Here is a 14,631-nt window from a genome sequence, read left to right on the forward strand (position 1 = left end):
AAAAATACTAGGTGACCTAAGTGCCAATAACTAACATGGCACATACCGGGGCCCAGAGGGCATCAATACGACCGAGAGAAGATGGCCTACAGGGAACCTTGACTTTTTTGCATGATGATCTCACCCTCCTACAACAAGACCATCGGAGGAAAGGAATGGTAAAAGTGATGGCAGCAAGGCGGGAAGGGAAATGGATTGCATACAGAGAGGATAAAGTGATCATCTGAGAGAGAACTGATAGAGCAAAAAGCGTATGGCAGGTCAGCCAGTAGTGATCCCTCGCCTCCTACGCGATCTATGAAGGATGCGATCTCATCGATGTAAAGTCCGAAGAGGGTCAGTGAAAGTGGACGGCCCTGCTTCACCCCATGCTCTCGACTCAATCCGATAAACCACTTGGGGCACGTACTCTGCCTCTGGCTGACTCATATAAGCTCACCACACCCTAAATCAACGTCTTTGGAATCTGTGTCTCCTATAGTCTCCTGAACATGTGAGATCGTGGGACAGTAACAAAGGCCTTCCCAAAGTCTACAAAACATGTGCAAACTTTCTAGTGTGTGGACCTTGCCTCCTCAATGATAGCTCTCGGAGTGAATACGTGATCTAAGGTGAGTACTGCCTCCGAAATCCTGTGCCTATCCTAGTGCCCGCTGCCCCCGAGCCTCTGTATGACTGCTGAGCTCCCTCTCTAAACCAATCCATAGATCTTGGCCAGAGTATGACCAATCATGAGGGTGTGGTAGTTCCTAGTCTCCATAGGATCCCTGGCTCTGTGTATTGATACAGTAGTGGTGGTGCTCCAAGTGGGTGGGAAACCATGACAGCCTGGTTGAACATGTGCGCTACAACCGAAGCTAAAACCTCCTGTCCATGTGCAAAGTGCTCAGTCCGTAGGCCCTCATGATTGTCACGCGGACGTGAATTTCATGTGCGAAAAACCCAATATAGCTGCTTATGCTTGGGCACTGATGACAACATAAGTGCTGCTTTGCTTGCTAAGTATGTCTTCCTTTTGTTTTTCATAAAAGTTTTTGTTTACCTCTTTTTTCTTCTCTTTCATTTTCCCTTTTTTTTTCTATGTAGATTTTTGGTCTTTAGAACAACAAAAAATCTAAATTTGTATGATTGGACTTATTCTAGTCTTACAAAGGTATATGAATCTAAACTCGTGGCTACACCCATGAATATTTTTGCCACGAGGGATTGGCCTAGAGGAAGTGTCTACTTCTAGAATTCCCTACTGGCCGTGGGGATTGGCCTAGAGAAAGCGTCAACTTCCTAGAAGTCCCTAGTTCAATTCCTAGAGCACCCACTAGGCCCAAGCGCTAGGGAAGGCAAGGCTAAGAGGGGTCCAAAAGTTGGGCCCAAGGATGTGGGGACAAACCAATGTTCCATTGGTTGGAGAGGGTTAGAACTTTAATGTGGGGGCAAACCAACGATCCATTGGTTTGGAAGGGTTAGACTTTAATGAGGAGCCATGTGGCAATTCCTCATGCAAGTCCCTTCCCTTCTTCCAAGCAAAAAACATACAGGATTTTTGGCTGCTCCTTTCACTCACTTTTCCCAAGGTTACCCACTCGTTGTTTTTGGCCGATTTCCATGCATTTCAATGCCCTCTTCTCTCTCCTTGGTCCTTCGCATCCCAAGCACCTTCTCCTTGCTATACGGACCTTTCAGCAAATTGTACAGCTGATTTCTGCTGCATTTCAGCCCATTTTTGCTGCTACTTTTCAGTTGGTACAGCATGTTTTCTTGATTGAACGACCCATTTTGAAGCTGTATGGGCTATCCTGCGCGTCTAGAGATCGTGTTGCAGATGTTTTAGCCTTTCTCTCCTGTTTCTGGCTTCTACACCCGTGAGCCTTACTCTTCCTTCTCTATTCAGTCTCAAAATCTTTATCCTCACTCTCATGATTGGCCACACGCTGGCTAAGATTTATGGATCGATACTAGAGAGGGCAATCAGCAGTTATAGAAAGGACCATTGACAACTTGCTCTTGGGCAGGCAGGCTTTCGGAGACAGCATTCCACACTGGACCATATTTTTACCCTGAGAGCCATCATCAAGGAGGTGAAGTCGAGACGCCAGAAGGTCTACACTTGCTTCGTGGACTTTCGGAAGGCGTTTGATACTATCCCTCACTCTCACTTGATCAGGCGACTACAGGAGTTGCATCTCCCAAAGGTCATGATCTGGGGGGTGGTGAGTCTATACGAGTCCGTCAGAGGGCGAGTCCGCACTCTTGGGGGGCTATCAGATCGGGTTGAGAGCACCATAGGGGTGAAGCAGCGTTGCCCCCTCTCACCGACTCTCTTCGGACTATACATTGATGAGATCACATCCTTTGTTGATCGCCTAGGAAAGGGCTCCTTTTTGGCTGATTTGATGGTATAGATACTACTTTATTGACAAATGCTAATTCAAGAGATACTACTCCAACATTTGAGAAAATTTGGGGCTTTCCTAAAAATCAATGAGATTCACCGGAATTGATGGAAAACCAAGGTTATGATCTTCAGCACATCCGAAGCAGTGCTTCATCAACATCGACGTCGACATAGTTTCACTTCGTGGGGAGCCAGTGGAGATAGTGCAGTCATACATGTACCTAGGGGCTGTATTCATGCGACCAGGCTTCACAATGACCCATGCCGCCAAAGCACGAATCACTTTCATATATTTGATTAGCTGTAATACAATACCCAATGCATGCACTTTGTCCTAGAGGCTGGTTTTGACAGATTCCCATTCTGCTTTTTCCTTCTCCCACTCCTCTCTCTTGGACTTCTCTTTCCTCCATTCTTCCTGCACCTTCCCCCCTTCCTTCTTCACTTCAATTAGTGTCTTATCCACAAGTGCTTTCTGGCTTCCAAGTTATCTATCTTTTCAATGAGGGCTACGCAAATCTTACTGAGACTAATGAGCATTTTCTGCAGCCTTATTATGCGTCCCTGCTGAATAGGCTGCCATGGCATTCTCTAATGCTTGCTTCCCCCATGTATCTTCAATGCATCCCCGTGTACGCATTGTAAGCAATCTTCCTGCTCCCAATGTGATCAAGTACAGAAATTACCCCTCAGGTCTCCCATGAACATGTGATGATTTTTGAAATGTTTGGGCTGTTGTTGTGGCCTGTGCGAGTCCAGAATCTCAAGAAGGATAGGGGGAATATTTTGGTCATCATTCTTTATGTAGATGACATGCTGCTCACCGGATCAAATGAGGAAGTAATTGCAGATTTCAAAGTCCAATTGAAAGCTACATTTGATATGTCAGACTCGGGCTTGTTACATTTCTTTTTGGGAATCCAGTTTATTCAAGAGAAACGTGGCCTTGAATGTTACATAATTACAACCCCTCAAAAATTCCCAAATTATCAGGATTTTCCCAAATTCTCTAATATGGACTTAGAGGAGAAAGGAGAGGAAAAGAGAGGAAAAGAGAGGAGAAAAAAAGAGTGAAAAAGAGAGGAGATAAGAGAGAAAAATTACCAAGAAAAGAGAAGGAAAGAGAGGATAAAAGAGAGAAGGAAAGAGAGGAAAATAAAGGAAAAGAGAGGAGAAAAAAAGAGAGAAAAAAAGAGGAGATAAGAGAGAGAGAAGTGAACATAGGAAATAAATAGCTTACAAACATCGTATTTTGACAATAACAATCAGTATACACTGTTTTGTTTATATGTGCATATCTCCGCTTTGGTCGGCTTTGCTGACAAGTACACAACATATTGTGGGCTGGTTCAGATGGCACTTGTGACACTCAAGTGCAGCTGACAGACAATGAGACTTCCCCACCCAAAAGGGAGACCAGGCATCATTGATCCTGAGATGCAGAATTGAGCCTTGCAAAGAACGCTTGTCAGCTGCGGCTTTACACAATGAGCCCAGAAAGCAAGATCTGTGATAAGCTCCCACAGGTCATGTAAGCTACTGTATTGGAGCTCCACTAAACTCTCATTCGCAAGCAGAGCTCTCATCATAAACTAGGTTTTCTTAAACACCACCTAGTATATAACCTTATGCTGGACCCTGGTATCATCCAGAGTGCATGAGGCAGCTTTTTGCTGACAAGCACACAGCATATTGTGGGCTGGTTCAGTTGGCAATTGTGACACTCAAGCGCAATTCAGCTGACAGATTGCTTCCCCCCCAAAAGGGAGACTGGGCATCATTGGCCCTGAGATGCAGAATTCAGCCTTGCTAAGAAAGCTTATCAGCTGTGGATTTACACAAGGCTCTGAGCCCTGAAAGCAAGATCTGTGATAACTCCCACAGGTCTCCAAAGGACATTAAAATAACATTTCATTTCATTATCAACCTAAACTGAACTGATCTGCAAAAAATTAACGGCATCCTATGAATGCCTTTGTGGTATCTTTGCTTGCTACAAAGAATGATGGGGACAAAAAATCCTATAACAACTCAACCTGATAACAACTTACACTGGTTTATCTACCACTAATGTCTTCTACATTTGTGTGCAATCAGTTATATGTATTGATGTGAGTTTTGTTATAAGAATATCTAATTAAACATAGTATAACACCTTCTGATATACTGCTGCGCAGTGTGCTTTATATGGAGTTGTGTTCTGATTTCACATGTCGAATGAATCATTTATGTTTAGAATTATACTCTATTATTTGTAAAATGTGTTGCTTATGCTTACAGTACTATATAAGATTCTAGGAAAAAGAAGATATACACAATTCCACATAAAGAGATTCTTTAGGAAAGTGATAGAAAGAAAGGATTTAGAGACAGAGCAAGAAGCCATACTGGACTGAATCAGCACTTACGTGACATTAGATAGAAAGAGAGAGAATTTCCAGAACGCAAATATGATTTAAGACATGTAGCAAATCTTTCCAGAGAAAGAACAGAAATGAAAACTTCGCCCGAGTGGGGAAGGTTGGCAGGAAATGAGATCTATGAGAGAGACAGACAGACACAGAGAGCGAGAGACCCGCATGGAAGTGCGAGCAAGCACGTATCAACACACGCATGCACGTGCGTTCTTTCCTCATTTAGGAGGGAAAGATTGCAATGGGCAATCCCAAGAATGCTCAATTGTGATTCACACTTATCGATCATGATTCTACATGACAAAACCCAATGCTATTCCCCAATAAAATAAAGGACCAAAGCAAGCTAACTTCATTTTGCAGAGCTAACTAGTACCTGTTCAAAGGATCCGGTGACCCTTTAATCATCATCTTGGCCAATGATGGCTCAAGTTTTTCATCCAAAAAAAGGATGCAAATACCACGATCATCAAGCCCCCTTCGTCCAGCACGACCACTCATCTGAATGTATTCTCCACTGGTAATCCAACGAAACTTATCCCCATCAAACTTACGAACATTTGTAAAGACTACTGTCTTTGCAGGCATATTCAGACCAATGCTGAAAGTTTCTGTTGCAAACAAACACTAAAACATGAAAAGTAAACGTAATCACTATCAATAACAGAGAAAGAGGAACATCAAACCGCAAGTGAGGGACTATTAGATTGAGGCAACTTTAAAGATTGACTTGACGAGACAGAAATGCACTATGTAAAGGAGAAGGGTGGAACCTTTGAGAGTATTCTACCCAAGTGCAACAAACCTTTATCAGTCCTTCTTGGAAAAGTATCTCAATCACTTCCTTCAGAATAGGGAGCAATCCAGAATGATGCACACCTATTCCACGCTTCAGCAACGGTAACAGATGGCCAACCTATGCAAACCGTTGGCCAAAAATCTCAACATGTATGGGAAGATAAGGGTACAAAGTGCCAACATGTATGAAAGAATTCACGCTCAATTATTAAACTTACAAAAGCAAGAGATTAGCATTTTAACATTCAAAAATTCCACTAATTCTTGAAGAGAACTTGCGATGCTCATAAATTTCAAGCAATTGATGACACTTAACAAGACACTAGACCTCACCTGCTACCCTAGAAAACGCATTTTACTTCCAGGTAACAAGTCTATTTGTATGATTGTACAAAAAATAGGTCCAAATTATATACAAATATATACACACACCCAGACAAATGTAATGCAAACAGACAACAGGCATTAAGTACCATCATTGTACACAGACAAACGTAATGCAAGCAGACAACAGGCTTAAGTACGATACATATACTTAGTTGGACACATGAAAAATCATGAAAGGCTAGATGTCATATCTCTGAATAAGTTTCCATTCCCATACTTGAGCATCGTAAACTAGAACTAGGAATATGTAATCTGGACATCCTGTAAAAATTACATTGATAGGGATTATAGCAAACAGTATCAGAAACCCCACAGTTAGCATTGTACTCTAAAACAAGCAGTGTGTAATCTTACTGCATAACAGGTCAGCTAAACATAGTAAGGCACAAATGACAACCCATTCAAAATGTCATGTTTTTTCCCAGACTTATCATGAACTGAAACAAAGGCACGTAGAATCTTGACTCGTAATAATCAACGCATCAAGCTTCAAACCATTGACAACCTGTAAAGATCCCACAAAACGCTCAACTATTTTGGACCTAGATGAACAACTTGATTCAAATCTCCTCCAGCATCGTCGTGAGTGGGGAGCCCTGCCTCAATATCCCCCTTCCCCATGTTGGGCAAGGTCCTCAAACACCAAGTGGCTGAAGCCTCACCCCCACCCTAGCCCCATGGGTGTGGCTGACCCTTATAACAGGTACTTGTTCTTTAGACATCCTCTTACTAAGCCAGTGCTCACCCCAAGGCCGTGACTTGGCTCTCCTATGCTAGCTTATAGCCATAGGCATAACAAGTGTACTATAAGGACTTTGGGATAGAAGAGGATAGAGAGTGGGATAGAACAGAACAGTTGTGGAGAGGAAGAGAAAGCTGAAGTGATATTGCGAAATGTCAAATGTTCCAAAGTACAACTCCAAAATGAGTTATATCCCTCTTACATATAGACCTAACCCTACAGGGAAAAAACCCTCCTAGCTGGACGTACAAAGTACCCCAAGGGCTCTGGAAAAAAAAAAGTACCCCAAGGGGGGGTGTTCACACCATAATACTCAATATCCAATAAAGCCTCCATTTAGTGGCAGTGTGAACATGTCAAGGAAAGTAGATCAATCACCACAAGGAATCACGCCTAAAGCTTTGCACCAGAAAGCTTTGAGCTTTTCTTTAGATAATGACTTGGTGAAAAGATTAGAGGCATTGTAATGTGTTGGAGTGTCACAGGAGTACCTGAATAGAACAGGTTCACATTGTCTAGGGAAGAATCAAGGAGCTCCCGAAACTAGATCTGGAACTGTTGCAAGTCCACGTGGCAGTTAGCAGGACATCATCACATATGCTAGGGCAGCTGCGCCATCTGCATGGCAACGAGCAGGAGAAACAGTGAGGAAACACAGCGCGGGTGGTGCTCTATAAGTCTGGGGGAGAGCATTTGCATCATCATCAAACTCCAGCAGATCCCATCGACTTTTGGCAGCAGACCAGGTAGGGCCAATCTGCTGATCTGGTCAGTTATCCTAGCAGACTACCCCTCTCTTGAGCATCAGGCAATGCTCCACGCTCTGCTGAGCCTGAAGGAGCCAGGACCGAAGTTAGCTCAAGCTAAGAAACTTCCAAGTAAAGCTGAAACAACTGAGGTGTATCTGCCAGATCACCCTTTTGCAGCCACTTCACTTACCATGGTGAATGACTCCGAAACTTCAACTTTAGCTCTGACATTCCTTCCCTTATGTGCCCCTACCTGCTCTGGACCTAAGATATCATCAAGTTCCTCATTCTCTGGCTACACACAGAAGGCATATCCTCTGGCACATCTCCTTGGAAAGGTTTGAGAAGATTCACATTTCAAGCATTATGAATCCTCCAAAGATCTGGTAGCTTCAAGCAATAAGCTACATCACCGATCTGCTAACATACGATGCAAATCCCCATCCATCTCTTGTCACAAAGCTGGCCAAAGAAAGTTTCAACTGCTTTCACTAAAGCATCAGTACATCGATGCCCTGCACGCGAGGCCTAAACTGCTTGTAAGAGATGACTATGCATCTGAAGGAATCCATCTCTGAGAGTATAAAATGTAAATGCTGATGTCCATCACACAACTGATCCTAGAACCTTGCAGACTCCCCATCCTCTACATACTAGTCCTTCATTGCATCAAGTCAGGACTCAACACATATGCTTCTCAGACAACCTAGTCTCAGTGAGGAAAATATCTCAAGGTCTGATGATCTCTCTGCACAGTGAAAAAAAACCCCTACCAAGTAATGCTCCCACACGGAAAGAGCATCAGCCACAGCGAGCAACTCTTTCTCATCTACTTGCAAATTTCTTTCAATATTCTACTCTCGTAGGCAACAACACGTCCATTCTGCATGAGAATTGCACCAATGCTATTCCCACATACATCACAGCAGTGGACAACAAAAGCCTGAGCAACATTGCCATTACCCATAGCAGGGTTTGCTATACCAGCCCCAATACCCTGCATACCAAGCATGCCTACAGGATCTCCCGTTATGCCATGCATTCCACTTTGCATCCCTGGCTGCATGCCAGTGTTTCCATTCATAACTCTCTGCATTCCGACTTGCATACCCCCAAGCATAATCCCTTGCATACCTTGCATTCCAGACTAAAAACCAGGGTGATTTTCATTCCCAACTTGGTCAGCCACTGCTTGAAACACAGAACCACCATGAAAATATCACGAATGCACTAAGGGATGCAGAATGACTTGCTGTCCCTGATTTGCATGCTTAAAACCATTGCCTTGGCCATGCAAATCAACACCCGTACTATGAATAAACTTTGCATTGGAGCACCCTGTCCATTTGGCATAAATATTGGCTGTCAATTCAATGGCATAGGGGCCCACATGGCTGCCTATCAGCATTCAGATCAGCATCAATAGAAGCTCCCTCAAACAAGGATTGCCCATCTTGAGAGGACTCATGTCCCCTATCCCAATCCTCGTCACTATGTGACATACTTGCTGAATTGTCCTTGCTGCAATCCCATTACAGCGACCAATACTTGCACCTGAGACAACCACAGGCTCACTTCCTTAAAGAAGATGGTGATGTCTCCTCACCAAGCAACCACGGACTCACCCCCTTGAGGAAGTTGGTGATGTCCCGGCAACGGAACCATGAAACTGGCCTTCAATAAATTAAAGGGCAGTAAAAATAACAAGTAACCAGTCAACACTGTTACATTAAAGGGCAGTAAATATAACAAGTAACCAGTCAACACTGTTACATTAACAATTCAGCAAAAGTATTACCAGCAGACTGGGAGCTAGAGTGCCCCTACACCAAGACAAAGACACAGATTGGCCCCAAAACCTTGGTGCCCCTTTCGGCATTTCTTTATTTAAGTGAGAGGCCCTGAAATCCAGGCTACATAAAGGATACACTCCTTCTTACAATTGGGGCATTCCACATCCCAATGGGCATTTACATACCCTGCATTGCCTTTACTGTTCATCGCTCTCACTAAACCTGGCAATAAGCATCCATCACTATTCCAAATTGACTGCACTCAGCCTCGAACAGTTACTGGCAGCCCACTCAGCCACTCAGTTCCCCACATCTGTCACTAGTGCCCACTTAGTCATCCATCTGCTCAAAGTAGAAAAGGAAAGCATACAAGAGCTTTCTCCACTGTCCAGGACTGCCATGACCAATAGTCTCTCACCCTATTGACAGCATACATCCTGAGCCATCAACTTGATTCCCATAAGAGAACTAGCATCACAACACAGCAAAAACTATGGCAGTCACACCTGTACCATCCCTCTCGGGGTTCTAGGGACACTTCCTATTCCAAGCATACCCCTGCCTACTCCGCAACGATGTTGTACTCAAGATGTGCCATCTGCCTAGCAACCACTGCCTGCATGTGACCCATCTCCTAAAGAAACCAAAGCATGATCTCTATTGAAAGTGTTCTCCATCAAGCATAGCAAAAGAGTATCCATTTCAGTTTAAAAAGACTTACACTCAGCCTAGGATTGTTGCTAGCCACCAATACGTGTTCACACAATCCTCCACAACCTGCTCCCAACAAAGATAAAGCATGGACACACAACTACCATTCATTGACAATGCTTTACACTCTAAGAGGCTTCAATCCCCCTTGTTATGCTTTGCTCTGACCAAGCTTGACAGTGAGCATTCAAATCTGTCCCAAGCAATTGCTTACACCTCAAAACTGTTACTAGCAGTTCACTCTGGATCACAGAGTTCCTCCGTGCCACAAGTACTTCCCCGAGACATTGTGCATTCAGAACAATGGATGATTGCAATCTTGACCAGCCAAATCCAAGGCAATAGATGATTGCAATCTTGACCCAAATCCAAGGCAATAGACTCAGCTCATACATGAGCTTATGCATATCAAGAGGGAGCCTTGTATCCATGCTGCCACACAGCTAGCTGCCCAGGCAACCAAAACAGCCCGTACAAAGCAGCAGGCATAACTCACCCTTCTTAGCTGTCCATACACTTGCACTCACACATGGGCATCCGAACAATCTCCCCTGCGCTAGCCGTACATAGCTCCTATGTAGTCCGTACCTCAGCTGTCTTGGGTGCCATTTACAAGCCGTACATGCTCTGTATGTTCTCATATGCCATCATCCGTACAACCGTATGGAACAGCAGCCCGAACACCTCATAGCATCCCATACTGCCGTCTGTACACAAATATGCACCCCACCTTCCGTACATATTGACGCGCCTTCCGTACGACTAATTCTTCAAGTTCCTACACAGCGTGCTGTCTGTGAGCTCATACTTCAAGGTAGCCGTCCTCTGCCAGCCCGCGCGACGTGCATCCAAAACCCCTGCCTGGAGCCTTCCAAGGTACTCGTTGCCTAGTTGATCTGCATGGGCATGCCACGTGGCAGCCCATGCCTTGGTTTGCCCCCAAGGGCTTTAATTTGCCCCTAGACCCTAGTTGGTCAACAGTAATGACCTACTTAAGGTTCATTTGCGCCTTGCCCCTTCTAGTGGGACCAAACCAATGGCAAACTTGTGTCCTAAGGGTATTTTGCCCCCTCTTTGGACTTAAAAACAAATTCACCCCCAAGGTACCATTGCTAGGGGTTCTAACATATCAAGCAACCCACGACCTCGCTTTTTGTTTTCCCAGAATCTTGCCCACATGCAGGCCTACATGCATGCGCTAGAAATCACGCCCTCGTGACACACACCCACATAGAAGCCCTCACATCCTAATATAGAGACAGGAGCTGACGAACTTTAACATCTCTACCACCCCCATCTGGCCTGTTTTTGAATTGGAGTCAAAAGAACAATAGTGCTAAAGATGAAGAATAAAGAGCATCACAGGTACTTGCCATCACAGCTGCAATGGCAAGTACCTGTGATGGACATCAAAGCCTAAGTTAATGGCTACAAACACATGATGCATCATGTAGGACCACATGAGGTTTGGTGCCATCTAACTTAAAGATCATTGTTTGCCAATCCTGATATGCAAACAAATCCCCAGAGTCTGACTGAACCAAGTGATTGCACACGTATAGATGCAAACATCCGATCCTGACAGCCCATTGTCAACTGCCTGCATTAGGAAAGCCTCCGAGAAAATGTACAGCAACTGCTGACTGAATGCAGACAAATGCCCATGCAGAGTCAATGATCTGATCAGGACAGCACACAGTCAAATGTGTTTGACAGTTCAGTCAAAGAAAGTCAACCACAACCAACCTGACTACTGCAAGTCCCCATCCAACAAATGTCTGCTCCAAATCCACCAAATTTGTGTCAAGTCAGCTAATTATAGCAGTTGTATGTGCTGAACAGAGTCAGCCTGTGCCCAGCAAGAAAGGACAGCATGTTTTAGCAAAAATCCCCGAAAATGGTGGCAAAATAGACAGTAGAAATGGCGGCGAGTTTTAGCTAAAAGTGACGATGGTTCTGCCGAGACTGGAGGCACACTACTATAGTCGCTGAATCTGAAAGCAAATTCATGATTTTTTTCCCCCAAAGAAAAAAACTTCTATTAAGTATGAAAAAAACCCGCAAGAGCAAGCTCGGAGTGGAAATACATCATGGATAGCATGAACAAAATCGCCACAAACCTCAGTACAAACTGTAAAGAAACCAAGGGAGAGGCTGAAAATGCCACCTCAGTCTTGCCATAGACTCTATGAAGAAGCGAGAACCCATCCATTCCCTAAGAAAGGTATCCCTCCTGGCAGAGGCACCATGGTCGCCCAACTGGCCATCAAAGTATGTATGATATCACTCCAGAGGGATAAAACTGGGATCCATCCAATGCCTCTATGCATCAGGCTCTCCAAATATACCCGAAAGAGAAAGCCAAGCCATTGAACCCCGTGTCATGTAGAAACGGGAAGGCAGCAAATGTCCTAAAGATCCAATCCCCTTTCAAATAACCCTCGCCTATTTGCAGTCCCATAAGCAATGATGAATCGACTCCTCACCAAACCTGCAGCAAAGACAAGTAGAGTCTGCCCCAAACCTCGAATGCCACAGGTTCACTCCAATCCCTCCATAAATAGACAGCCAAAAGAATAGAGGGATTTTTCTATTCCTGAGGCATTTCCAGAGTCCCCTCAAAAGGCTCTCTGCAAGTCAGCAGAAACATTAAAGTTCTCCCAATGAGGGGCTCTGGAGGGTCCTCATCAACAAATAGGGACAAACTACTGTCAAAGCAGGTGCAGCAGAGGAGGAACTCTTCTTGAGCAGAAATCGAGCTGTTTTAGAACTCGCCTGTGGCAGGAATGGTTCCTAAAAGAAGCGCGACTACTTCAGCTTCCAAAAAGCAGCAATGCAGCAACTCTTTTCTAGAAAAATCATGGCCTTGCAGTAGGAAAAAGTCCCAAACCTGGCGGCAATATCTGTCCAACAAGTCTTCTGTAAAAATAAGGTAACGGAACTGAATGTCGACAGCTTAAGGCAGTGACCTGATCTAAAGATGACTCCAACCAAGAAGTATGTTGACTACTGGAGGCCAAGTGACTTCAAAGGACAGGGCTGGATCAACTAACCTGCTCTAATACCACTGTTGAGAGCAAGGGAGCAGGAGAGAACAACATAATTGAGCTGTACGTCTATTGTAGGATAGTCAAAATGAACGTACAAGTGAAGTAATAGCTAACCCTGGCCTTACACTAGGGTAGGACTCAAAGTCCTAAGAGTCATACACTTAATAACTGAGCTAAGTGTCCCAAGTGGACTGAAAGCTAACTAAGAACTAACTGTCCTAGGCCTACAAGGATAAACCAGGGCTAGGTCTAACATTAAGTACCTTTTCTTCACCTAAACCCATGGTGAATAGAATGCTCTCGATCCCTTCTACTAAGCACTTCCTGCTGTCACCGATGAATCCGGATGTGTATGTCACAATACTTTGAACCAATTCTTGTTGTTAGACGTGTGTCTTGAAGCCATCACTATCATCACTCACTAATCTGTACCTAGAACAAGCTCCTCTTGGGCAACATTTTGACTCTCCTCTTTGGATTTGTCACCTTCCTTCCACTTTTGGTCTGCCTTCTTCTTTCTACAATCTTTAGCTATGCGGCTTGGCCTTGTCGCAGTGGAAACACTTTTAGGTCCAGATCCTCTTTTTCTTGTCTCCACTATCTTCTAACTAGTTTCTTTTAGAGTCATTTTCATCCTTGGTCTTGCCTTTCTAGGCCTTATTTATCTTTTTCTTGTTTCCAACATCTCTGTCGTATGGCTTCTCTCGGGCCTCTTCTTGGAGAGGACCAACTTCCGCAAATGTCATCGAAATAGTCCGTTGGCCTGCTGTCATTGTTGTGACAGACCCTTTGGAGCTAAAGGAATTGAGCAAAGTACAAGCATGGCCAAATACTAGCTTGTGTTAACCTTGTGACAAATTGCAATAAACTACTCCCTCACAACCTTCACCTTGGTGAGATGGTCATGGATCTGGTCCACATCCTCTATCCCCATAGTGAATAGCTGATTCTGGAGGGAAAGGATGTGTGCTGTGTTGGTGGTCTCATATAGATCCTTCAAGATCTTCCAAGCCTCCGCAAGCTGGATATATGGGGTATGACCAAGTCTGTAGTGTGCCGATTATCATAGAGAGTGCCTATATCTCTCTATACCGTTGTGCAGATCTAAACTATCCCAGGAAACTTGAGAGACAGTATTGTGCAGATGTAAGCTGCCTTGGAAAACGTGAAGGAAAATTGATTATAAGCATTGGAAAAGTGAAAGATAATTGATTGTACATGTGGACAGAATTGGACAATGTGGAAGATAACGAACTTTAACAGTGGACAACATCGGAACAAATCTAGCCTATGGCACGAGACGTTTGGGCATATCGGAGACACCACTCACAAGAGATGCAGAAGGCACATATCGTGGAAGGACTTCCACCACATGTATCCAACAAACAGAAGTTTGCACAGCTTGCACGGAAGGCAAGCAAAACCGGGCATCCTTCCCAGCGGAGGCCACGAATCGGGCCACTGAACCACTAAAGTTAGTTCATTCGGATATCTATGGGCCCATTCCTACCAAATCACTTTCTAGGATACAATACTTCCTTGCCTTTATTGATTATTTCAGCAAACTGACTTCGGTATATTGTCTGTCTAAGAAG

The 14,631-nt window shown here is 44.2% G+C and overlaps 1 protein-coding gene across 3 annotated transcripts in view; it reads right to left on the reverse strand.

Moving 5' to 3' along the window:
* The window catches only part of MTR4 (RNA helicase, ATP-dependent, SK12/DOB1 protein), an 84,259-nt gene that overhangs the window by 55,978 nt on the left and 13,650 nt on the right, over positions 1-14,631 (reverse strand). For all 3 annotated transcript variants that reach the window (XM_087399367.1, XM_087399366.1, XM_087399368.1), the window contains 2 exons: positions 5,612-5,722; positions 5,183-5,433 (listed from right to left, as the gene is read on the reverse strand). In XM_087399367.1, coding sequence (XP_087255493.1) covers positions 5,183-5,433; positions 5,612-5,722 — 362 coding nt within the window. The remainder of the gene's footprint in view (positions 1-5,182; positions 5,434-5,611; positions 5,723-14,631) is intronic.

This window comes from Dipteris shenzhenensis, chromosome 28 (assembly GCF_047967505.1).
Source record: "Dipteris shenzhenensis isolate YYH24624 ecotype China chromosome 28, Dip_SZ_1.0, whole genome shotgun sequence".
Lineage (NCBI taxonomy): Eukaryota > Viridiplantae > Streptophyta > Polypodiopsida > Gleicheniales > Dipteridaceae > Dipteris > Dipteris shenzhenensis.